We start from the raw sequence: 25,636 nt of genomic DNA, 5'->3' as shown, positions 1-25,636 counted from the left end.
ATCTATAATAAAATCCTATAATATATTATACTTTCATTACTGTTTTTTTTTTTTTTTCTTTTAGATGTAGCTTTTCATATAGCCTTCCATACCTAATAAATAAAATTTGTAAAGAAGTACATTGGAAAATTAGAGATCTTTTAGTTTTTCTAAGATTCTATATTCTATGTTGTGAGACTTACATAATACGTAAATCTCTTCTTCCTCTCTGTACTCACTCAGTTCTACTCAGCTTCTAAGCTCTCATTTAGAGATTATTTGCTAGTAAAATTGGGAAATATCCATAAATAATTTTGAATGCAACATAAAGCTTAATAATTTTATGCTTCCCAAAGTCATATATTTTTCTATCTTAACTCTTAACGTATATGCGATATCTATGAGATTTAAAAGTTACAAAAGCATACATTTATATTTGATGCTGGTGATAATATTCGTAGCAATAGAGTAAGAGAATAAAACGTCTTAACAATGTACGTGTATCTGACACACCAATATATATTTGAGAGAGAGAAAAACACCATAAGTTTTTTACCTGAAAACCTGAAAAGGGAAAAACCATGGGGCATGGTCCAAATGAGAAAGTTTTACTAAGTTGAATGAATTACAAAGCTTGTTTCGCTTCTTTGCTTAGAGACTGAGAAATTACAATAGATTGAAAAGTTAGATAGAAAGAAGTTTAACGATGGTCGACGAACATACGGAAGTCTGACGATGGTCGAAAAATAAGTGGAAGTTCGATGGTGGTCGACGAATAAGAGGAAATTCGACGATGGTCGATGAATAGGAGGAAGTCCGACAGTGGTCGGAAAAAACTCCGCGGTGGTCTGCTGCAAGCAAGCTCCCAAATTCTTTCCTTCTCATCCATTCTATTTCCTTCCTATCCATGTGAAGAATGAGGCCATATTTATAGTTTTTTGAGAGTGACATGACTTATAAATATGGGGAGGATCAAGGTCAGGTTGAGAGTGTTCGGATGGATGATTGATATCAACTCCTTCGATCATAAACTGTTGATCGATGATCTGGGGCTCGTTCGTTTTGTCTCGTCGAGCCGCTTGATTCGACTATAAGAATGTCATATTCAACAATCATTTTAGCTATCCAATTAATGCTTTGAAGCCTCCAAATATGCTTTTGACCTTTGATTTGAGTTCATTTAGGCTCAGATTAGACTGATTTTGATGTCGTTGGGTTCATATCGCTGAGATGTTCAATTTGACTAAAAGCTTGTCGAATCGAGATTTGTGCCTGTTCAAGGTGAATATTTGATGACATATCAATATCCATCATGAAATTCATTCTTAAGAACGATTCGAAGAAAGTTTGCATCTACAATGAAAATTATCAAGCTTGTTAAAAAGAAAAAAAAAATGTATATTCAACAAGCGATACTCATAACAACGATTTTACAAAGCAATTGGCATAACATAAATGCTATTGATAAATGCGTCATCCATTATTAACATCAACAACATATTATGAGATAAATATAACAATGTTTTTAAAATTCACATCGGTAAATATAGCACTATAGTTTGTAGTTTATAGTGACATAATAAAGTTTATAAACAAATGTAAGAAATTATATTGGTTTAAGAGTTTAATTTCACTCTACTTAAATATTTTATATTATATAAGTAAATATTAAAATTTAAATGTTAAATAAATAAATATTGAATATTAAGTGGTATATATGTAAATTCTCTATAAAGTTTGTTTTTTACTTTGTTTGAGACTATTTTTTTACTATTTTCTAAAATAATATTGTAGTAAAAAAATTTTAATTCAAAAAAATTTTGTACTAAGAAATTATTTTAAAAATAATAAAAAATTTAGTCTATATTTTCTCTAGTTTTTTATAAAAAAAATTATTTATAATTCCACCGCAGTCCGCAGCAACGGAAATGGACGGTTAGATAACCGTCGGGTTGATTGCCTGCATACCTCCAATTTTTGAACCTTTTAAAGAGAAAGGGGCAATATTGTCTTTTCATTTGAAATTTATAGGATTTAAATATACTAATTATCAATGTTTTCTTGAACTGCCCCGTTATTCCTCTCCTCTTTCGCTCCCTCTTCCCACTAGAGTGAAAGGTTTTCGTCGGCCTTTGACGATGGAAGAAAAGCCCGAGAGGCTTTGAAAAGCGCGGGAACATAGAAGGATCGTCGGAGAGACGATAAAAAAATGAAGCTCCTGGGATACGAAGCAAGATTGATCGGTCGTTAGCCTTCGAGATCAGCGGGACCGCTGAGCTTTATCCCTTTCAATTCCGGTAAGAAATCTTTAGATCTTTTTTTTTTCTTCAGTCGTAGTAAAGAAGAAGAAAAAGAATGCTGAAGGAATTTCTGCATCAAGTGATTCGTTAATCCAATGTTTTCTTTATCTTTTTTTTGACCTTTCATTTTAGCTTTTTTTTTTCAATGATCCTTGTCGGTGACCAGAAATACATTCGTTGGTTCTCCACAACAGACATGGATAACTAGAGCCTAGAGGGGTTTAGTGATACCCCGGAAGAATTTTAATCTTTTTTTTTTTATCATTGCCAGGTGGAATTTAGGTTGATGATTGTTCTGTATTGGATTTGCACTACTAGTGCATTTCCTACAGTAGGAATCCAAAATATTTTACAAAGGGCCAAACCAATGAAATTTTGAAGGATATTTTGTGTTTCGTTGTCTTCAACTGTACTGTTCTGTATATTGCGTGACGAGGTGTTCGCTAATTTTAATTAAAATTGATGAGAATTATTGGATATATTACTATAAAACCTGAAAGTGTTATGCATATTAATTATTTAATGATAAAAAATGATACTATTATACAATTTAAATAAAATTAACTATTTGTGCAAAATTAATTTAAATAATAAATTGTTAATTAATTAAATTCAAAACAAATTGCATATTTTATTAGTCTTTTAATTAATTGCTTACTAGCCTTATGAACCAAGTTAGTTTAATAATATAATAATTAGTTAGTAGATATTTTACTGTACTAATAATTAATAATTAAATTAATTAATATATTACTGACTAGAATAGAATAATACATTACTTTGCCAATAATTAATCATTAATTAAATAACATATTTAATCTTTCATTTTCAAAATTAATCTGATAGGTTTAATACCCTCATTATTTTTGAATAAGTAATAATTTATTATTTAATGATTAATTAAACCATAATTAATTATAGAAATTTAATTATTAATGTATTAATGTTTAAAAGTGATATATTTTATATTTTCTAAATATCAATAATTGATATAACTAAATAATTAAATAGCCTAATTAATTAAGTTATTTTAACATCTTAATCAATAATGAATACCTAATTAGCTAGGATATTTAATTTAGTTATTAATTAATATATAATTAATTAAACTGCCTTTTATTTTAATCTTTATGAAACTATATTGCGAGCAATTTTTTTTATTTGCCTAATTATTAGCTTATGATTAATTAACATAATTTAAACCTTATTATTTTAATTAATCATTTTAGTTTAGCATTAAAATTGTTACTCAGTACTTAATTAATAACCATTAATAATTTTAGTTTACCAATTAGTTTATGTAACTAATATATAATTTTCAACTAAGTTTTGTCGTGGCATTTTCATCATAAAAAATGAAAAAGTTAAAATATGGACAAACACTTTTCTAAGATGCTAGTTTGAAGAAAATTATTTTTTAATTTGGTCAGAGTCAAACTTTTTTGCACGACAAGTAACATGCTTCTTACCAACATAAAAAATATTGATCCAGATTTCCTGAGCAACATAGCAGACAGCACAAAGCATTTGCAAACAAAGCCTCATGAAGAGGGATAAACTAGTAGTTGTTGAAAACTAGTTTGTAATCACAACCGTAATTGAGCATGCTGATGCCCATTTAGCTTTAGTGGCCAAGTTGTTTGTGAGGCGCAATAGAACTTTGTGCGCACTCAATGGCTTACATGAGTCAAGTTTGCATGTGTGGGTGACGTTGTTGGGGATGAGTGAGTAAAGCACCGCGATTAAACAAACTATTAAGTAAAGGAAGCTGAAAGTAAATGACATTAGGTTTTAACATGGAAAAATCCAAATTAAAGAAAAAACCACGGAGACACACCACACCAAGAAATCCCCACTATGAAAATTGGGAGAAATAAGTATAGATTTCTCCTCTTTTGCTCTCTCCTTGTTTCTCTTCTGACATGCACCATTCTAACTATCTCTATATCAAAATACAATAGAAAGCCGAGTAAATAATCCCAAGGGACGTAACCCTTCAGAAAAATGAGAAATAAAACCATCAAGTCCGTCTCGCAATGCTGCAGCGCCAGTTTGGAGTGTTGCGGCGCTTGAACCTATGTCTTGATCCACTGTGACGTTATATCTCGACCACTGGTGCTTCGCTCTCTGTCCTTCAGCGCTAGGGCGCTTGGGTACACCCTAACCCAAGTAGGGGGTAAACCCCCCGCATCCCCTAGCGAGCACGAGAAACTTAAGGTTCAAGGCAAAAGAACAACCCAATTGATCAAAACTACTAGATTCCACACATAACAAAAGTATAACTTATAAATTTACACAAGGACATTATAGCATATGTTGAATAACTACAATGCAAGTTTTTACAAACATCATGAGCGTTGATAGGTTCTTAATACATGCACCAAGGAGGCAATAATTTTGAGGTTGACAAATCTTTAGAACACGTAGAAATCTCGGGAAAAGTATGGACAATAGGGCCTTGACAAGTCGTGAACATACTCTACATGGCAGAGTTGTTTCTTCTTTGATAAAGGATCCTCGTCCCTGACTGAGTGGGGTCATCCCTATCAATGAGTAGTGGGGTATGACCTACCAATGTGTATGACACATGCAGTTCCTAATCGGCAGTTGTGGATGCCTATGTTGGACCTTCGATGACTTCAACTTCTTTTATCACTTTTCATAGCCCCAATAATTCAGAAGCAGAAAAAACAAAAAAAGAAACTTTGAGGTTGCCACTACTATCTTTCACGATCATGGTGAATGTGCATACCCACTAATTGATTCTAGAGAACTCCAAGGATACTTCTAAATTGTCTTGATGTTGTTGTCTTCAAAGATTTTTGGGGAGGTGATCATTGACCCACTATGGGTTTTTCTTCATTTTTTCCAAGCAATAGTGCAATTCTTCACAGTTGTACATCATTGATTACTTTAAGAGGTGGGGTCTTGGTCTTGGTAACTGTAGATCTTTCATGGTTAGTGGAGGAGTAGATGCACTTTCTTCTTGGTAGGCAGTGTCAAAAAAGGAGGCTGAAATTGGGTGCAATACATTAGTGGTCAAATTGGTTTTTAATCAAAAAGCATAAGCTTATGGATGAGTCAATCAATAGGTATTTAATCATGTCGATATGTTTCAACTACCTAATATTAGATTAAAATCAATACTCGCTTCTGCCCTAATAATATCAGCATTGTGTGAGACTTCTTTTTATTAATTATCACTTCCCTTAAGCCTCTTTTTTTTTTAAATCATCCATTATATGCATCAAGAGTCCATTTACTCATGTGAAACTTTGGTGAGAGTCACCCGCTTATGAACCTTACTTGAACATGATAGAAGTTATTGCCAAGGCTTAGGAGCCACAAATTACATGAACCACTAGAGGTAAACCTAACAATTAGTTAGGATGTTTGCACCACTAGTTATCAAACTCTTTTTTAACCCAAAAGTTTAAGTATATAGGTGAGGGCCAATCGCTTGATATTTCATCAACTATATATTTTTCACCTATTTTATGTGTGATTAAATCCATTACTCTTATATAGGACGTTTGCACCACCAGTATATTTAAACTAAATTGAATCAACTGACATTGGTTCGTTTTGTAATTCCATTTGGTTTTAACTTGTCTCTAAAAAAATAATGATTTGGATTGCATTGATTTTGTTTAGTTTTATTTAAATTAGTTTTATTTGTTAGTTAAATTTACTATCACCAACTAAAAATTCAATGATATTTTATATGTTTAAAATTCATGGTTAGCTTTTTTTTATTGGATGGCTTAAGATGTATGACGCATAGCGCTCTTTGGTTTGATGCAAGTATGTTCACATGTTCTTTAATCAAAACCTACACCAAATCTAACAGTCAATCTATGTAATATTATACACCAATACAACCAATATGAACCAAAATGTAACATTGAGTATAGAGCTTTGCCTCACCCTCTTATTTATAAATCGGGGTTAGAGTGTCAACCTAGGACATGAAGTAAATCTCAAATTCGGGCAATATAATTAGATCATAGAGCTCTCTTTATACATTTTTCTTATCTATCTCTCTCTTCCTCTTTATTAGTCATTTTTGTCATTAAGATTTAGGTGTTGGTGATGGAAAAATTTGAATTGAACATTCCCTCAAATCATATGCATTACTGGGAGTTTCATCTATTGTCTTATGTCTTTTTTTATTATGACTTGTGTAATACTCTCAAGTTATCAACTTAGTAAAACACTTCCCTAATATTCAATATTACAAGTTCACTACTCTAGTCGTAGCCACTGTAATATAGCTACTCACCGGAAGGCTAACATATGTGAAGTTAGCAACTGCTGCATGTAGGTCCACTATGTATTTGAAAGTCACCAACTTGTTTTTGATGTAATTAAAAAGTTACAGTTGACAAATCTTCATTCGATGTCAAGCCTTTGTTAGGCCACATCATACAAATTATTTAGTTTCTTACATGTAACATTTACTATGGAAAACCTAGAACGCGAAATAATCTCAAATTCTATACTTTCCGGCAATATAGTGAGATCATAGAGCTTCTCTCTACATATTTTTCCTCTCTCTCTCTTTATTAGTCGATTTTGTCATTAAAATTTAGGTGTTGCTCATGAAAAAAATTGAATTTAACATTCCCTCAGATCATATACTATATTGGGAGTTTCATCTCGTCTTATGCCTTTTTTATTATAACTTTTACTTGTATAATACTCTCAATTATATAAACTTAGTGGAATACTTCCCTAATATAGTAATATTCAATTTTAAAAGTTCGCAACTCTAATAAGTTGAGAGTCTTCAATGACACAGCTCATTAGTGCTGTTAATTTAATATAAATATTCCAATAATAGAGAAAAGAGAGGCTGTTAATTTAAGTCTTTAAAAAAAAAATCATTAAATTCTCTTAAATTCTAATAGGCCTGACTTGTCCAATAATAGAGAAAAGAGAGGTGATAGTGTGGCCTTATGTCCAGTCGAGGGGAAATTATTGGGTTCGGACACCGGACGTCGTCCAGAGCCCAATATAAATGCGCTACATCACCCCCTATTTGGCACGGAGCAATACTGCACGGTTCCAAGCTTGGTACTGCACGGTACCAAGCTCGGTACTGCACGGTACTGCTCAATACCAAACTCAGTACTTCACAGTACCGAGCTTAGTATTTCTCGGTACTGGTTAACGTAGCTGCACCTGATCGGTCTCCAAACGATAAGCTATGTCCGATGTACGAACCCAATAATTTCCCCCAGTCGAGAAGGTGCAGCCACCCGGTAAAGGTTGCCCAGCTGGTCAACTTTTATTGTAATTACTCAATAACATATAAACCTCTTGATTGAAAGTCCGGAGCGGCCTTTTGTTAAAGTCTGATCTAGCCTCGGGTATGCATAGGGCCATAGGCTGATGCAAAAAAGACGGGTTATCAGAAAAGGAGCGTGTTGAAACTACATGTTTATTCGATTCCTTCTCAAGGTTTATTTTCACACCTATTTAGCCACATGAGCATCGCTAATGATGATGGCAAAAAAAAAAGTTGTCCTAACACTTTTGGCTGGAATCTTTTTTCTTTTTTGACTTTTTTAAAGGGATTTCTCAGCGTTGAATATTGACCGTTATTTCTAGATTCTGCTTTGGTAAAGTTTGATTTTCTGTGCTGGTATGCAGTATATTCTATGTTCTCAATTCTTCTGATTGACCGGACACTTGAATTAAGCCCGTTTTCTCTTCAAAATTGCTGTCTTGTTTGTTCATACAATCGTATTTTGTGTATCATAATAACTGATTCTTATTATTGCAGTTTTTTTTTTTTCTGTTGACAGATCAATCTGAGTTAGGAGAGTGTCCAAAGTTTATGAAACTTCATCCTCAATGGATTTAATCTTATCACGTTCTTGGATGGAAAAACTCTGCATTTTTTTCCATCTCATGATTGCCTTACTGCCGTTTTCTTTCTTCCCGATCTCAAAATCCCGAGCTGTTGAAACCCAAGCGCTTCTCCAATTCAAAAGTAATTTGGAAGACCCCTTGAACTATCTGGAAAACTGGAAAGCTTCCCAGTCTCCCTGTACATTTTCTGGTGTAATTTGCGATTCCAATTCTGTGGAAGTTTTTGGAATCTCACTTGCAAACAAAAGCCTTTCTGGTGAAATCTCACCATCAATTTCTAGTCTGCGGAGTCTCAAATCTTTAGATTTGGGATCAAATTCAATATCCGGCACAGTTCCCTCTGAACTCGTTAACTGCACTAGTCTTCAGCTTCTGAACCTTTCATACAACAGCTTAAGTGGACAGTTGCCTGATCTTTCTCCTTTGAAGAACTTACAAATTCTTGATCTGTCATCGAATTATTTCTCTGGAAGATTTCCCGAGTGGGTTGGAAATCTATCAAAATTGGTTCATCTTGGTCTAGCTTTGAATAACTTTGATGAGGGAAAGATTCCACCGAATATTGGAAATTTAAAGAATTTGACATATCTTTTCTTGGCCGGATGTAATTTCACTGGAGGGATACCACCTTCAGTTTTTGAATTGAGAGAACTTGGAACATTAGATTTCTCCATGAACAAACTTTCAGGGAAATTTCCTAAGGAAATTACAAATATGATCAGCCTTTACAAGATTGAGCTCTACCAGAACAACTTAACTGGCGAGATCCCGCCTGAAATTGCAAAACTCACGAACTTGCAAGAAATTGACATTTCCCAGAACAAGATATCAGGGAAACTTCCAGCTGAAATGGGCAACCTTAAGAACCTTACAGTGATCCAGTTATTTCATAACAATCTCTGGGGTGAAATACCTAAAGGATTTGGGGATTTGAAGTTTCTCAAGGCATTCTCTGTTTACATGAATGAATTTTCAGGAGAACTCCCACAAAGTCTTGGTCGGTTCTCTCCTCTAAACAGCTTTGACATATCAGAGAATAACTTTTCTGGTCAATTCCCAAGATTCTTATGTGAAAACAATAATCTGCAGTACTTGCTGGCTTTAGAAAATAACTTCTCTGGTGAATTTCCCGATTCATATTCTACTTGTAAAACATTAATAAGGTTCAGGATCAGCAAAAATAATCTCAGTGGAACCATATCCGATGGATTATGGGGACTACCAAATGCTGTCATCATTGACTTCGCAGATAACAATTTCATGGGGCAGATTCCTTCAGTCATCGGTAGTTCAAGTAGTTTAACTCAGCTCTATGTGCAGAACAACAGATTCTCTGGTCAAATTCCGATTGAGATTGGAATGCTTTCCCAGTTGCAGAAGTTTTATGCTTTCAATAATTTCTTTTCTGGCTTCATACCTTCTCAGATTGGAAAACTCAAACAATTGACATCTTTGCATTTAGAAAACAATAAGCTGACTGGGCCTATACCATATGAACTCAGTACCTGCACTGAATTAGTGGAGATAGATCTTGCGCAGAATTCGTTAGGTGGTGTCATTCCAGAACCACTGTCCTCATTAACCTCTCTTAATTCACTCAATCTATCACAAAACCTGATTAGAGGGCTAATTCCTGAAGGTTTACAGGCTCTTAAGCTGAGTTCCATTGATTTTTCTAAGAACCGGCTGTCAGGAGCAGTCCCTCCAGGTCTTTTAATGATCGCTGGAAATAAAGCTTTTTATGACAATCCAGATCTTTGTATTGATGGAAGTTTAGAAAGCCAATGGAGGGAGGGTTTGGGAATTTGTAGTTTTAGTGGCAGACATGGATATGTCCTAGGAAAGAAAACTTTTCTTGTAGCCATTATATTATCAATCTTGTTTATACTTCTGACTGGATTGGTGGTTGTGAGCTATAGAAGCTTTAAGCAGGAAGAAGCCAGTAGGAGGAAGGATTTGGAGAAAGTTATAGAGAATGATGGAAAGTGGAAATTGGAGTCTTTTCATCCAACTGATCTTGAGGTCGAGGAAATCTGCAATTTGGAAGAGGTTAATTTACTTGGAAGTGGGGGTACTGGCAAAGTTTATAGACTAGATCTCAAGAATAAAGGAACAGTGGCAGTTAAACAACTATGGAAAAATGATGGCGCAAAGGTTTCGCTTGCAGAAATAGATATCCTTGGAAAAATCAGGCACCGAAACATACTCAAACTTTATGCCTCCTTATCAAAAGATGGGTTGAATTTTCTTGTTTTTGAGTACATGCAGAATGGAAATCTGTACTGTGCTCTACGCCGTGAAATCAAGGTCGGCCAGCCAGAATTGGACTGGAACAAACGGTATAAGATTGCAGTTGGTGCTGCAAAAGGAATCATGTATCTCCACCATGATTGTTCCCCAGCCATCATTCACAGAGATATAAAATCCACCAATATCTTACTTGATGAGGAATATGAAGCCAAAATTGCTGATTTTGGTATAGCAAAAGTCATAGAAGACTCAGATTTGAGTTGTTTTGCTGGCACTCATGGCTACATGGCTCCTGGTAAGTTTGCTAATTATTCTCTGTTATTTCTTTTCTTCCAAACATTGGAAAATAATGTTTTATCCTGATTTGCCAGCTCCTAATAAGTAATCAACTGCTCTCATGATGCTTCTCGGTAAATTCCTGTGTCAGGTTCCATTTGATAATAGTATTACTAAACCTGGATTATTTCATTTTTCATCTGTTCACTACTTGTGCTTTTGAAGTGAGCAAATTTTCAAACTCCATAGATATAGATACTTATATGATACTATTAGCCTTAGGGACTGTAATTAGATTTTCTTCTATCCCAAGCTTTCTTCTGTTTATCCCTCTTAGAACTTACTAGTTCTGTATAATCAATTCTCAGAATTGGCGTACTCTTTAAAGGTGACTGAGAAGAGCGATGTTTATAGCTTTGGTGTTGTTCTTCTTGAACTTCTTACTGGCCACAGCCCGATTGAGCCTCAATATGGCGAAGGAAAAGATATTGTCTACTGGGTTTCTTGTCATCTTAATAGCTCTAAAATTCGCGAAATTCTCGATCCTCGTATCTCAAAAATTGCAGAAGAAGACATGATGAAAGTCTTGAAGGTTGCCATCCTCTGCACTACCAAGTTGCCATCACTGCGGCCAACTATGAGAGAGGTGGTGAATATGCTTATTGATGCTGGTTCAAACGATACAAGAGAGAAAGTCAAGACTTTTGGTAAGAAATCCTAGCTCTGTTCAGTAGGATATTCTTTTCCTGCTACTTTAGGGATATTCCTGGAAGTATTTAACTAGACTAAACTAGGTTTTGGCTTGTAGTTTTGTGTAACATATTGGCCTTCCTATCAAGTTTTCTTTGAATTGCATGCATTTCTATGATTTTTTGTAAATACTTAATATGTAGTATTCATCCTCTTTTGTTTAAAAAACGTGAGAATGAGACCTATCATTGTGAATTAAAATAAGAATGGTAAATTCATTCTGATATATTTACTTGGTATTTCATTAAGAGACGAGGACACATAGATGCTTATTTTGTCGTTGAAGTACTTTGTAGATGTAGAATCTGACTTCGTTTGGGACGGCTTTTTTAGTGCTTCTTAAACCAGTTTTCTAGTGTAAAAATAGAAATTTCTGTATTATAAAGATGCTTTAAGAAGCTATAAGAAAGCCGCCCCAAACGAAGCCTTTGCCTCTTCTTATCGGCATAGACCATGAGTGGTCGATTGCTTGAACATATGAGATTTCTTTTGGTCTCGAAAAATTCTCTACTTACTAAGAAATACTATTAACGAAAATTACGAAGTGTTGAGCTCTATAGTCCAGAGATTTTTACTTGCAAATTTTGCATTTGTGGACACAACCAAAAGTTTATACACAAATATGTATAAACTCACGATTGGTTTTTCATATATGTATTTTTTGCTCAAAGTTCAAGGTAATATCTCTTTTTATTTTTCCCAATGCATTTTGGAACTATTAGCGTATGCAATCAAAGCCCCTCCATGTATTATGGCAAGATTTGCTCATTGCATTTCACCTCATTGATCCATGTACATTCTATGTATCATGAGAGGACCAAAAAGAGGTCAGTTATGCCAAGGCAAAACATTAGTGGAATATTTTTCTATTCTAACTATTTTGACTCGTGATAATGTGCAAGTTTCCCAAATGATTTATAAATGAGGATGAGTTCCTCAATTGTACTTAAATAGTGAGTGAGTTCCCCAAATATATTTGAGGAAGCGGGGCGAGATCTCTAAGTCATCATTTTATCATATTTGATGCTTGCTAGCTTATATTTTGCTTATGATAATTCTTCTTATTCGACAATCTCATGGAGGATTTGCCGGACAAAAAACTTGGGAGAATATTTTCTTGACTGAGTTTGCAGTTGGTGTGATCTATACTCAACAATGCCTCTTGATCCTATAGCCCTGCTTCACATAGTGTTTGACTCTTGGTCTCTAGCATCAATCCACATTCATCGCATGTAAGAGTTTGGCCTAAACTTCATGCTGATACTTGAATCACGACAAGGAGCGCTCATCTAAGGAGAACAAATACAATTAAAACTATGGGTGTCAATTTTTAACTTGACCTGAAAATCTAACCCAAAAATTTTGGGTATGGGTCAACCAGTTTGAAAAATAGAACGGATTCGGGTTTCATGTTATGATTTGATTGCAATTTTCAGTTGGGTTCAACCCGTGCTCGTTCGTCTCTCTTGTCGCGCATCACACTCTAGCTCACCCGCTCGCTGCTCGCTAGCCCCATGTGCTCGCCAAAATGCTCTTGTTCGCCCACTCGGCCACCCGCTCTTGGTCACCGATTGCACTCAATCAGGTTAGCAGATCAGGCCGAGTCGGATCAAATCGGGTTAAAGGTGGGTCGGGTTCGGGTTAGAGTTTGTGATCCATTTAGTTAATCAGGTTGAGTTTGGGTCGGGCCAATTGAAGATGGGTCAATTTTGGGTTGTTCGTAAACCTGCCCAAAAACCCATTTTGATTCCCCTAATTACAATGGATGCAAAGGAGGAGCTAATAAAAAATAAGTATCTATTTTAGAATATGAAGCTTTGAGTGATCAATTCTAAATCTAATACTCAACAATGAATGAATGCCTATAGAGTCAATAAGATGAACTCATATTTAGATTTGAAGTCTATAGAGTAAGTATTAGCACATATGACAATCTTTTTCTAGAGATAGTTATTTCGTTGAAAGATAAATCAAACATTTCGCAGTATGACTTAACATAACATAAATTTGACCACTAGGCCATCAAAAGAACACAACTCTAAGACCATTGTGCTTGATGTTTGACATTCTCTCATTTCATTCTCAACAGAATGACTGATCAGGATTGCTCACCTTAAAGGCACATAAACAATGGGAGTGAGTATAGCTTAGTGAAAAATACTAAAACATTAAATAATACGCTAATTAAGAGTATCACCTTAATGTATTTAAAGAACACCCGTTCAAGCGCTTAGCTAGTCATATAAGAGCTCGACTAAGTCAACTCAATGCATATTTTCACGCTAATTCTTTAATTCACACTTTATTGAATATCATACATAATTATATCTTAAAAATGCACCGTACGTCACATTCAGATATTGCATTGTCCACTTTGAGGGGAGAAAGGGTGAACATTGAAGTTGGTTTACATGCTAATGGTGGCTATAGAGAGTTAAAGAGGAAAAAAGAAGGCAAGAAGAATAAAGCATGGAGGCAACAACAAAAAAATTTAAGTTGTTGAACTTATCAAATGTGCCCACTTTGAGGGGAGAGGAAAAAAGTTTACCGTTCTTAGGAAAGAAGAGGAATATACATGCTGTCTAATCTCTCTAGCTCATTATATCTCATGTTACAAGAGCACATCTCAACACATTAAATTGCTAAAGGACAAAATTGAAGGTGATTAATTGATAATAGTTAGTCATTGGATGGTCTGATGTTTGAATGGTAATTGGCCCTAAAAGCAATGTTGAGACATGATAGAGGCCCTAAAAGTGTGACAATTTGTTCATATGAGAAATGACTTTGTGATATCATTGGAATGATTGGATCGAGCGGCGATGGTTACACGAAATTTAGAGCAAAAAAAAAAAAATTTGTGGAGTTCAAAGAGAATAATAAGTAGGAAAGGGAAAATGATTTTGAGTAGAAGTGTAAGGATTGTTCCTATCGATAGCTCCTAGATGATCTAGTCGTCTTAGAGGAATATAACTGTGTAGTGAAGGATTGTGAATGTTGACCAACAAAATCATAGTTCAAAATAGCTGAGAAATGTGGTTCATTCTGATTATTTATAATGATAAAACTAACATTCAAAATAGTAGCGCACAAAATAAGGTGTTACATCACGATACACATTCTTAAACAATTTGTGATATTTTCTAACAAGTACGATGCATGACTCACTCTCCCTCATCAACATTTATGTAATACACTCAAATAGTAATGCCATAAATCAAATAATGAAATAATCAAAGCTCTTAGACTTTCTTTGAGATAGATTTTTTACTGTTTTTTAAAGAAGCTTTCAAAAATTTTACACTAAAAAATTATTTTAGAAAAAAGTAAGAAAGTTATCCCAAACGAAACTTTAATTATCATCCCTATTGGAGAGAGTCATTAAGCTTTTTCTTTGAAGCATTCACTTTTTTTCTTTTTTTTTTCAAAGATTGAGTGTAAATAAATATTTAATTTATAGAAATAAAACTTAGTCTCCAAATATTGAGATTAACTCTTAAAATTTTAAAAATTAAGACTTTATTTGATGCAGCTTTCTCATAATTTACTTTTCGCACAGTTATTATGGTCCTATTTTACTGCACTTTTTTTTTTGGTGAAGGAAAGCTTCCTTTTTTTTTAATCGGGTCTATTATAATGCGATATATGCAAGATAATTATTATCTGATTTTTTTAATATAAAAAATTCAATACTTAGAACAAATTAAAAAATCTACTCTCAAACATATCATATGGCGCTCTTGAGGGTTACTTCCCATCTTCTTCTGGACTTAGGCAGGGTTGCCCTATGAGTCCCTATCTTTTCTGTATTGTTATGGATGTATTCTCCAACCTTTTAGAAGCCAGGGGTTTTAAGGGTATCACTTTTAATGGATACTCCATATCCCACCTGCTTTATGCTGATGATGTCCTAATTTTTGGGGAAGCTTCACTTGAGAATTGTGGTAAGCTGGTGGCTATTCTTAAAGAGTTTGCTTATTTGACGGGTCTTCACGTCAACTATAACAAAAGCGCCATTATGTTCCCTAAGCATGTGCTGAATCAGAATGACTTTTGTAATGCTCTTTCCATACATAACATCACTACCAAGATCTCTTACCTGGGCATTCCCCTATCTTTCTATAGGCTAAAAATTGAGGATTATATGCCGTTAATGGATAGTATCAACAAAAAGTTTACTGGTTGGAAGGCCACTCTACTATCCCTTGCTGGTAGGCTTCAATACCTGAAATTCACTATACAAAATACTATAGCATACTGGATCAGGGGGGCTATTATGCCCAAAGCTGTGCACAAATTTATTAAGAAGTCTAGTTCTAAATTTCTATTTTTTGGGGATGTAAATGCGGATAAGAAGCTTCACATGATTGCTTGGGATAAAGTTTGTCTTCCTTATTCTAAAGGTGGCCTGGGTATCACATCTATTCCGGCATTGCAATTTTCTTTTAATTGCTCTCTGATTTTGCGGCTTTACAATAGCTACTCTCCCTTATCTGCCTGGGTGTTTAGTAGATATAAATCTCCCTGGAGGCCACCGCCGGCTGTTGCTTCCAGGTTCTGGAAATCTATATGCCATACGGCCTTTGCTGCTAAACATTGTTTCAATTTTATATTGGTTAAACACGCCCCTATTTCTCTGAAATGGGATCATTGGATTGGTGGTAGCAACTTATGTGATCTTTTTGGGGTTGATTTCTTGGCTACTCTCCCTGATGTTGCGGTATCTCATTTTATTTCTGATGCTGGTTGGCTTTTACCTGATAGCTTCTCTTCCAGCTTAAAACATGCTATTTCGGGTATTAACGTATGTGCGGGTGAGGGGCCCTGCCTGCTTTGGTATGACAAGGTGAAGAGCAATTTTAAAAACTATATGGTGGAGTTTCATTCGGATAGATTGGACTGTAGCTGGTCTAATATGATATGGCATAAAAGAAATGCTTTAAAATTTTCTGTCTTTGCTTGGTTGGCTAATGTGGGGGGACTTAAAACCGCTGATGCTCTTCGTGTTAGGAATATTGTGATTTCGCCATTATGCTGTTTATGTCATGTTGCTGACGAATCAGTCTCCCATTTATTCTTTGAATGCCAATATTCCTTCTCTATACTTTCCGGCATTATTCATGGAATGAGTAACTTTCTGCTAAGGCCGAACCTATCACAGTTATATGACTGGCTTAATGGGGAGTATAACCAAAATTTGGAGACTTTAAATTTTTATAAACTGGTGGTGTCTTCTATTATCTACTTTGTTTGGAAAGAGAGGAATAATAGAATTTATGGTAATCATTGCATTTGTCATACTACCTTGCTGCTATGTATCAAGAGAGCTATTTCTGTGAAGATTTCGAAATGGAGAAATGCTATGGAATTTTTGGACAAATTATAAAATGGGTATGTTTGCTGAGGCTGCCTCGTGATTCTACTGATATGCCTACCTGGACAATGATGAAACTCCCCTTACCTGCTCTTGGATGGCCTATGTTAGATGGGCAACCAGGGTTGAGTAAGATCCGTTACTTTCCTCTAATTTATCTGAGTCCAGGTGATTTTTGGCATGGGAGTTCTTCTCGGTCCCAGTTTTTCTCTGCTGCAGGTCTCCCGGTGCTTGAAGATATCGTGCATTTCTGCTTCTGGGGCTATACCTCCAGCCACTCTGGTGCTGTTGTATGCCGGAAAGTTTTTTGAGCTTCCAGCCACTTTTTTTTGGCTCTTTTTTCTGGGTTATTCATTGTATTGGGTGGTTTAGTTGGAGCTTCTTGCTTTTTGTTCCACATAAGTTTTTGTTTTAGCTGCTTATGTTGGTTTTTTTTTCTTACTTGTAATCAGTTTTTACTTGTAATTTTCTTAGTATTTTAATAAATGGGCTTTGGCCCCAAATTTCACCAAAAAAAAAAAAAAAACATATCATATGGGGCAGTTTGGCACGAGTGTTTGGTCAAAATATTGCTAAATGACAAAAATAACAAGCTTAAATGTTATATAAAGTATTAAATCCCACATCTCCCCAAGTCTACCTTAAATCCCAAATTTAGTAAATAAGAGCTTTTAGCTTTGAATTCGTTTGCGATGGCTTTCTTACTGCTTTCTAAAATTATTTTTCAGTACTAGAATGTAGCTTTAAGAAGCAGTAAGAAAGTCATTTGAAATAATTTTCTACTTACTTTCTAAAATAGTTTTTTAGTACAAAATTTTTTAAACTAAAAAGCTGCTTTTGAAAGCATTAAGAAAACCCTCCCAAATAAAGCTTTAATTTAAAAAATTGGAAGCAGAAAGATGAGAGTTTCAGATTAATTTTTCTTCATTTATTATTATTTTATTTTTTATAATGTTTTATAATTTTATATTTTAAATATTAATTGGTATTAATTAAATATAATCTTTTAATTAAAAAATTAAAGTTATCTTAATAGGATGAATTAATGCGTTTTTTTTATTTTTGTTTTTAGTTTCATATTTATTTTCTTATAAAAAATATTAAAATCATTTTTAAATTAAAAGAAGCAATTAAAGCTCAAAAAAAACATCTCAAATAAATTTAAAAAAATTTATAAATTATTGTAACTCATTGTCTCCTCTTCAAGTATAAATATCACCTATGGAAGAGAAAAAAAAAAAACTCACTCATCTTAATCTCCTATTTTGAGAGCTCTAATTCCTTTTGATATCATCATATGCCTTCAAATTACTTCCCCTTGCAAGCTTTAATGTGTCTTTATAGGCAAAATTATAGAAAAAAATCAACATCTCTCCATTTCTTATTTGCAGGCTTCAATATCTTCTAAAAAAAAAAAGGTTAAAACACTGACTTATATAGTCGAGTGCATTCTCCCTATTATGCTCTAATACATCTGTACCTGTATTAATCAACGACCCTTCATAGGCAAAATTATTAAGAAAATCCATATATCTCAAATCCTCCTTAATAGGTTTTATTTCCATCTCCTAATGCTATCTTGCGTAGGCAATAGGCATAGTATTTTTCTTTTATAGGCATTTTTTTTAGAGGAGCAAATCTCGATGACGGTAAATTATTAGGTCCAATCACCGGATGTAGAGATACTTTCTGATACTAATAAAATGTTATTTTAAGTTAAACGAGTCAAAATGCAGGTAAAGTGCAGATAAAGCACGGTCAAAAAGCGCATATAAAGCTCAGTCAAAGCGTAGGCGACGTGGCAAGTTTTAATTAGATGTCCGGACCTATTTTTAGGTCCAGTGATCGGACCTAATATTTTGCCCTCGATCCGATCTTCTTGTTGAAAGGAGACTGATTATCTGTTTGGATAAATTGAGATTTAAAATAAAATAAAATTTTTACCTCATTTTTAAGCTCCAATTTTCTCCCGAATGGGGAGTAATTATTACAGCTCATGTAAGAGATAAGGGTTGATGGATCAGTATATTTTTGGCTTGATGATGCAAATATCCAATATGAGACTTATACTTTGATGTTTTTAGATGAATATAAAACATGTATATTTGAGGTTTAAGCATTCTAATTTTTTTGAATATGTAGATAAACCAAATATAAAAGTCAATATATATTTTTGATTTTTTTTTTTTTGGGACATTTAGGCCATTTAAGGCAAACTCGTACACACAACGCATACACAGAGACTCGAACCTTAGACCTCTTAATTGGAAGCCTTAGCTCTCAACCAATAGGCCAAGGAGAGTTGTGTTATATTTTTGATATGAATACAAACTATGTAGCTCATGTCTTCTGAGGTTTTTTGAAAAACATGTACTTCTGAGTTTTAGCTTTCTAAGAACGAACGGGAAAAAAAAAAAAAATCTATACCTTCTAAGACTTTAAGCCATATGAGATCTTTGCAGAATTGAAGAAACCTATATCTAAGAGTGTTAATATTTGACACGACCTTAAAACTCTACTCAAAATTTTTCGGTTCGGATCAATTCGTTTGAAAAACGGGTCAATTTCAGGTTTCATATTCTCATATGCTTACAATTTCAGATTTGTTTGGGTCAACCAAAAAACCTAAAAGCAACCCGAAACTCGTCCGCGCTCACCGTCGTAGACTTGTTGCGCTTGTCGGTAGGTTGTGCTAGTTGTGTTCGTGCTTGCCCCGCTCACCTACTCAATGCTCTAGCAGCTCAAGCTTGCCCACTCGCCTGATCGTCATTGCGTCTGCTTGCCCATTCGACCACTTGTGCGCTGGATCACCAGCTCGCCCTCAATTGGGTTAGCAGGTCGGGTCAGGTTGAACCGAGTTAGAGGCGGGTTGTGTCCGAGTCTAGATTTTGACTCATTTGTCTAATCGGGTCAAATCACTTGAAGACATGCCGCAGATTGGACCTAAATCCGACCCGAAAATCTATTTTGACACACATATCTATATCTACGGAGACTTTTTGCATTTTAAGATTCTTATAGAGTGAATATATATATATATATATATATTTTATAATAATAATTAATATTTATATAATTAAATAACTAATTAATTATTTTAACTTATATTATTAGTTAAGTTGGATAATTAATCTTTCTAAATACATATTATTTATTAGTTAAATTAGTTTAATAGGCTAGACTAGCTTCTAATACATTATTATATGTTTAATCTTATTAAGATTACTTTAAAACTTAAAATGCAAAAGTAAAGCCTTGTAATTATAAATATACATTAAATTTAAGTTTTAATGAATTATCATTTTAAATTTTGATTACATTGTCAAACGATTTTTATGGGATTTAACTGCAGCTAGGGATTTAGTAAATATTTGATTTATAGGTATGTGCTAAATCCTATTAACTGTTAAATCTTACTTGTTCGTAAATGCCACTATAATTTTAGCATTGTTTGTAACAGGTACCAAATAAAAACAAAAATAGAAACTTGAAATCCATTCATCTTCAATCCCATTTCTCTTGTTTTGCAATTTAAATAGGTCGCGACCTGATCTAGAAATTGTCGGACATCCAATAAAAACTTTCACGTAGATGCTTTAATGTGAGCTTCGATCGCGCTTGGTGGCGCTTTGACTGTGTTTTGATGTGCACCTTAACCTACATTTGACTCCGCTTCTTTTAGTCAAAGCATAGCCCAAAAGGCAATTTTTATTGTATGTCCGGAAATAAAAAATAGGTTCAATGACACGGCACTTGAATAATTACGTCGTTTTTTCATTTCAACGCCTACTTTCTGCATTCAAGGTTTCAGACTTTTTGTAATATGAAAAAGATAAAGAGAATTGGAAAAAGTTCCGAAGTTAAGCTAGTTTCCACAGCTTAAAGTTTAACGTTGTGAGTTGATTTACTTTATTTTTATACTATTTAATTATTTAAAAATTTTAATATTCATTGGATCCTTAAAAGGAATGCAATTTAAATATACTAATTAAATTTAGTAGTTAATATATTTAATTAAATGATTATTTAAATAAAATTTGATATTTTTCCTAATTATTATCAGATAAATTATTTATTCAATAATTTATAAATTATTGTTTAATGATCAGAATATTGAGATGTTATTTTATATAATTAAAATTTAATTAGTATAAATTAAATTTATAAAAATATAGTAATAAAAATTATTAATATTAATAAATAAATTAGATATGATTCATTAATCAAATTAAAATCATCATAAATAATTAAAAATATTCTATTTGATTTGATTAAATAGAAGTTATCATATTTTAATGTTGGTTAATAATTTTATTTATTAATTATTAATCCAAATATTATTTTAATATTGAATTATAATTATAATCTATTAAGATTAATAAAGTCAAACAAAATTAATATATTTCACAAATTATTAAATTATTAAAATACTTAAATAAATAGATAAATAAATTTATTGAGATTTAATTTAATTATGCTTTATATATAATATATTATATATATATATATATATATCTATAGATATATATATATATATATATATTTAAGTCAGAAATTATATTTTCTCTATAAGAATCTTAAAAGGCATAAAAGTTTCTCGTAGATATATAGAATATGGTGTCAAAATGAATTTTTCGCTCGGGATTTGGTCCATCATGCGCATGTACTTCAAAGTGTTTGACCCGATTAGACAAATTGGGTCAAATCTAGACGTCGACACAACCCAAACCTCTAACTTGGTCAACCGACCCTCGACCTGGTACCCCTGAGGGGAGCTGGTGTATCCAGCGCACAAGTGGTCGAAGTGGGCAAGCAGACGCGATGACGATCGATGCGAGTGGCAAGCTGACTGGTAGAGCTTGAAGTAGTGAGCAATGCGGGCAACACAACACTAGCACAACCTACACGACATAGCGGACGAACAGCTACGAGGCTGAGTGACAAGGACGATTTGAGGTTGCCTTTATAGGTTTTTGGGTTGATCCCAAATGATCCGAATTAAACATTGGAATATGAAACCGAAATTGACCACTTTTCAAACAATTTTTGAACCAATTAAGAATGTTTTAAGGTCGTGTCAAATATACACACCCTTAGATATATAGGTGTTCTTCAATTCTTCACAATGACTCATCATAAGCTTAAAGTTTATAAGGTATAGATTTTTTTTTTTTTTTTTTTTTTTTTTTTTTAGTATCTTAAGAAGCTAAAACTCAGAAGTGCAAATGTCCTTTTTAAAAAAACCTCAGAAGGCATGAGCTACATAGTTTTATATTCATATCAAAATAATATTGACTTTCTATATTGGTTTATCTACATATTCAAATAAATTAGAATGCTTAAACTCAAATATACATGTTTTATTCATTCTAAAAACACTAAAGTATAGACTCTCATATTGGAATTTGCATCATCAAGCCAAAAATATACTGATACCCATGCAACCTCTTCTCTTACATGAGCTCTGTTAATAATTACATCCATTCGGGAGAAAAATTGAAGCTTAAGAAATGAGGTAAAAATTTCTTTATTTAAATGCTCAATTTATTCCAACAGATAATCAGTCTCCTTTATAAACAAGAAGATAGGAGCTTGTGTTCGAAAAATACTATGTCTTTGCTTACACCAAGTATAGCTTGGGAGTAGGTAGGTGTCAATTTTGGGTCACGGGTGCGGATTCGTGGTTCGAACCTGAACTACTGGTTTCGGGTTCAACGGGTCGACCCTTAACCCAACCCGGTTATGTAAACGGGTTGGAAAATCCTAACCCGTACGCCGACCGACGGGTTGCCAGGTTGAACGAGCGACCCGACCACGGGAACAGATGTGCGGGGCGGTTAACGGTAGTGAGGGGCGGCGTGGAGCAATGCGCGACGCGAGCGAGAGGCGAGGGCTGTAGCGCGGAGGACACGGGTGCGCGGCGCACGGTTCGCACCTCCGCGCCCGGGGGGTCCGCGAGCAGCCAGGGGCTTGCGATATGCGGTAGCGGGGACAGCAGCGCCAGCCGCGCGAGTAGTCGTACAGGACAGCGCGTGTGCGTACGGTCAAGTTGCGGTGGCAGTTTGTGGGACAGGTCCCGCCGGGCAGTCGGTGGCCAGGGGTGGGCAGGTCCTTCTCGGCAGCCGAGTAGGTCATTTTAAATGGGTTTCCGGTTGACCCGCAACCCATGCGGGTCAACCGAAACGCCGGACCCATTTTTCACAACGGGTCGAATTTTGCGAACCAAACACCGTTTTGGAAACGGGTAGGTACTACCCGAAAATTTCAAAAGTCGATTCAAGGTCGGATTTTCGTGCATGTCAAATATTGAAGCCCTAATTGGGAGATGGAAATAAAGACCTATAAGGAGAATTTGAGATATATATGGATTTCTTTTCATAATTTTGCCTATGAAGGGTCTCTTAATGTTAATACAGGTAAGATTATTAGAGCCATAATAGGGAGAATGCACTGACTATATAAGTCAAGTGTTAACCTTTTTTTTTTTAGAGAATTTTGAGCCTACAAATAGAAATGGAGGTTTGTTGATTTTTTCTTAATTTTGTCCCATATAAAGAAAAAATTAAAGGCCCCTTTTTTGCAAGGGCGAGGTAATCTTGAAGGCATATGATGGATATTATTTTTTAAGAAAGGAATTAGAGCTCCAAATGGAGATTAAGATGAGTGAGTTTTTTTTTTTTTTTCTCTCTTCCATAGTGATATTATACTTGAAATGGAGAGACAATCGCAGTCTATAAATATATTATTAAATTTTTTAAAAATTTATTTGAGATTTTTTTTTTTTTGAGCTTAATTGCTTCTTTTCAATTTAAAAATGATTTAATATTTTATATAAGAAATAAAATATGAAATAAAACAAAATAAAACGCATTTAATTCATCCTATTAAGATAACTTTATTAATTAATTTATTAATTAATCCAAATTAATATTAAAATATAAAATTAATAAAACATTATAAAAATAAAATAAATATATAATGAAGAAAAATTAATTCTGAAACGTCTCAATCTTTCTGGCTTCCAATTTTTTAATCAAAGCTTATTCAATTTATGGGTTATTGCTTAATGCTTTTCAAGCAGATTTCTAGTTTTAAAAAATTTTGTACTAAAAATTATTTATAGAAAGCATTGATAGAAATAATTTGAATGGCTTTCTTATGCTTCTTAAAAGCACATTTCTAGTACTGAAAAATAAACTTTAAAAGCAGATAGAAAAGTCATCCAAAACGAATCAAAGCTAAAGCTCTTATTTACTAAATTTGGGGATATAAAGGTAGAATTGGGGAGATGTGGGATTTAATACTCTTAATACATATAACTCTTTTTTTTTTTTTTGTCATTTAGCAATAATGGCCAAACACGATGCCAAACCCCATATGAAGTTTTGAGAGGTAGATTTTTTAATGTTGTTCTAAGTATTGAATTTTTTATTACTAAAAAAATCACGATAATAATTATCTTGGATATATCGCATGATAATAGACCCGATTTAAAAAGATAAGTTTTCACACAAAAAAAAAAAAAACAAATAAAGTGCAGTAAAATAGGACCAAATAATTATAACTAGTGGCGACGGAGTAATATGAGAAGCTGTCATCAATAAACTCTTTAAATTTTGAAAATTTAAGAGTTAATTCTCAATATTTGGAGACTAAAGTTTTATTTATATAATTTAAATATTTATTACACTCATCTTTGAAAAAAAAAGGTGATGCTCAAAGAAAGTCTGCATCAACTTGTTTAGAAAATATCAAATTCATCTAAGACATGTGTATCATGATATAGGTGCCCTTATTTTGTGCACTCTATTGAAGTTGTTCGATATAAGTCATTGTTGCGTGCGAGAATATACGCGGCGTAGAGTTTGTAAATTCGCGTCCTAATAAGAAGCGTTTGCAAACGCGAGTATTTCGCACACAAACAGAAAAGAGAAAGTGAGAACCACAGAGTTTTTTTCGTGGACAAACCAAAAGGGCAAAAAACCACGGGGCCTTGCCTTCGTTGCAAAATTCCACTAGTGTTTTCTGTAGATTACAGATGGCGGATCTTGTCCCATCATACAAGTTGGGATAATCCAAGTACAATTTGTTTCTTCACCACGAATTTACAAAATCCTGCGAATTCTTGCGTTTCCGCGAAAATCCGGCAGGTTCGGCGTTTTCAGGGGCAGGAAAGCTCCGGCGGTGGTGGTCGAGAGGTGAGGAATCTCCTTTCCCATTCTCCTTCTCTTCTCTATCTTCTCTCTCTTTACTTGAGTCTCCTTGGTTGTAGAATGAGGGCTCTATTTATAAGTTTTTCTTTGGAAAGTTGAGCATAGCCCGTAAATAGAACGTTGTGGATCAAGGGCGACAGGGATTGGTTTGAATGGATGGCCGATATCGAATACTTTGATCCTGCAGCCGTTTCGTTGGAACATTTGATGGCCTTAATGATGTCGGAATTTTGAAATATCTTGGACTCGTTGGAAGGTTCGTCTCGTCGAGCCCCTATTCGATTCGAGTAATAAAGCTCGTCAAAATCGAGATCGTTGGTAACATAAAAAATTGCGGTTGAACTTCCACAGCGCTTGGAATCTTGATTCGGACAATCAATTTGGCTCGGTTTGTTATCTTGGTTCGTTGGTTTCGTATTTCCGAGACGCTTCAGTTTGACTATAAGTCGCTGAAATCGGAGTATTATATAACTCCCGAAATTAATTTTTTGAAGGTTTCAACTTGAATTTTTGCCTCGGATTCGTGCCGATAAAGATAATTTTCCGCAATGGCGTATCATATAACTATTTTGAAATGTTAGTTTTATAATTAATCAATAATTAAGGAATCGTTCGCA

At 34.1% G+C, this 25,636-nt stretch overlaps 1 protein-coding gene across 2 annotated transcripts; it reads left to right on the top strand.

Moving 5' to 3' along the window:
* The first annotated feature begins 2,031 nt into the window (after window positions 1–2,031).
* Window positions 2,032–11,660, top strand: LOC110092588 (receptor protein-tyrosine kinase CEPR2). 2 transcript variants are annotated; one of them, XM_020817209.2, is made up of 3 exons: window positions 2,032–2,276; window positions 8,090–10,701; window positions 11,051–11,660. In XM_020817209.2, exons 2-3 carry the CDS (start codon window positions 8,139–8,141, stop codon window positions 11,401–11,403), a joined length of 2,916 nt encoding a protein of 971 aa, XP_020672868.1. In that variant the 5' UTR covers window positions 2,032–2,276; window positions 8,090–8,138; the 3' UTR covers window positions 11,404–11,660. The 2 variants fall into 2 exon arrangements, with proteins under 2 accessions (XP_020672868.1, XP_020672869.1); XM_020817210.2 differs by having other exon boundaries at window positions 8,068–10,701.
* Window positions 11,661–25,636: the final 13,976 nt, after the last annotated feature.

This window comes from Dendrobium catenatum, unplaced genomic scaffold (assembly GCF_001605985.2).
Source record: "Dendrobium catenatum unplaced genomic scaffold, ASM160598v2 fragScaff_scaffold_325, whole genome shotgun sequence".
Taxonomy (NCBI): Eukaryota; Viridiplantae; Streptophyta; class Magnoliopsida; order Asparagales; family Orchidaceae; genus Dendrobium; species Dendrobium catenatum.
The sequence above is the reverse complement of the archived record's forward strand: the minus strand, read 5'-3'. Positions and strand labels throughout refer to the sequence as shown.